General features: G+C 55.5%; 1 protein-coding gene across 1 annotated transcript in view; it reads right to left on the bottom strand.

The window, feature by feature from the left end:
* The window catches only part of wdr46 (WD repeat domain 46), a gene marked incomplete at its 5' end in the record, with an annotated part of 10,245 nt that overhangs the window by 6,200 nt on the left and 2,540 nt on the right, over positions 1 to 1,505 (bottom strand). The window contains one exon of the mRNA XM_048594050.1: positions 1,104 to 1,251. Coding sequence (XP_048450007.1) covers positions 1,104 to 1,251 — 148 coding nt within the window. The remainder of the gene's footprint in view (positions 1 to 1,103; positions 1,252 to 1,505) is intronic.

Here is a 1,505-nt window from a genome sequence, read left to right as displayed (position 1 = left end):
CACACACACGGACATGCGTACGCACACACACACGGACATGCGTACGCTCACATGCACACGTTCACACACGGACACGCCCACATGCTCGCACAGACACGGGCACACATGGACACGCTTACGCCCAGATGGACACGTACGCTCACATGCACACGCCCATATGCCCACACAGAAACGGACACGGACATGCACATGGAGACACATGCTCGCACACGGATATGCACACGGACACGTATGCTCACACACGGACATGCACACGCCCTGACATTGGCTTGACATCCCCCATGCTCCCCTCGTCACTTCACCACGAGCCAATCAGCCTCAAACCGGGGAGGGGGAGTGGGAAGGGCAATAGAGGCGGATGCAGAGGCAGGTAGGAGGGAGCTGAGGCTGACAGAGGGTACAACAGCGAGCCTGTAATGTGGGGCAGCCAGAAAAGGGGATGGGTGGAGAAGGACAGGGAGAAAACGTTTCAGACTTGTCAACAGAATGCTCAATAACCTGGGAGGTGGCAAACGCTGAACTCATTGAGGCGATGCATTACTTGAAACTGAAAGTGGAATCTCTAGCTTAAGGCTGCGTAAGCGCAGCAGTTACTATTTGGGGTGAAATCTGTTGGATGTTTTCATAAGAAACAGTTTGTTGTTAAATTTGAATTAAATGAGATCAGAGAGATACAGTAATGGCCTGTTTAATATCTGCTGGCTCTGTGTTCAGGGTGACGGCTCATTTTGTGTAGAAGTGTCTCCGAGTAATCAGAATGAAACATTTTATAGTTAACGTAAGATGCTGTCTCAGGCCAACGTAAATAAATGTGGTGTGTTGGAAATTATTACTTTCCATGTGGCTCTAACTTGATAAGAGGCTTAGATCATTCAGGCTATGGTGAACAAATTCTTTAATGCTGCTTCTGTGCAGGTCTAAACGACACGACCACATCGGCTCCGAGACGAATTAGTGAGGGTGAAAAAGGCCCCCTCCCTCACATTGTTACCCCACACCCAGCTCCCCACAGACAACACCCCCCCCGCCCCCCCACCACGGCTTTAGCCTTCCTTGCTCATGGCCTTACCCCCCACACCCCCACCCCCGCGGCGATCACTTGCCTGGCACCAACAAGCTGCTGAAGCCCCGGCCGTGGCCAACCCCCAGGACATCCTCGAAGGGACAGAACTGGAGGCCGTGCACCCCCTGGGGGAGAGAGTGGGTCAGGTACGGTTTTGACACAGTTGCGTGGTGAATGTCTTTGTAAACCTGCCAGGGGTGGGGGGGCGGGAGGGAAACAGAGAGAGTGAGAGATGGCAATGGTGCGTCTGTCCAAGTGAGCGAGAGAGCGCGCAGGACAGAGAGAGGGGGAGACGGGCGGAGGGGGAGACGGGCGGAGGGGGAGACGGGGAGAGGCAGAGGCAGAGCGAGAGAGCGAGACAGAGGCAGAGAGCGCGCGACGGTGATGGTGTACCTGTCCGTCAGGGTGAAAGGGGTGGCGACGGGGGGGGGGGGGGGGGGGG

The sequence above is a fragment of the Rhincodon typus genome, unplaced genomic scaffold, assembly GCF_021869965.1.
Source record: "Rhincodon typus isolate 14 unplaced genomic scaffold, sRhiTyp1.1 hic_rhity00005540, whole genome shotgun sequence".
NCBI classification, from domain to species: domain Eukaryota; kingdom Metazoa; phylum Chordata; class Chondrichthyes; order Orectolobiformes; family Rhincodontidae; genus Rhincodon; species Rhincodon typus.
The sequence above is the reverse complement of the archived record's forward strand: the minus strand, read 5'-3'. Positions and strand labels throughout refer to the sequence as shown.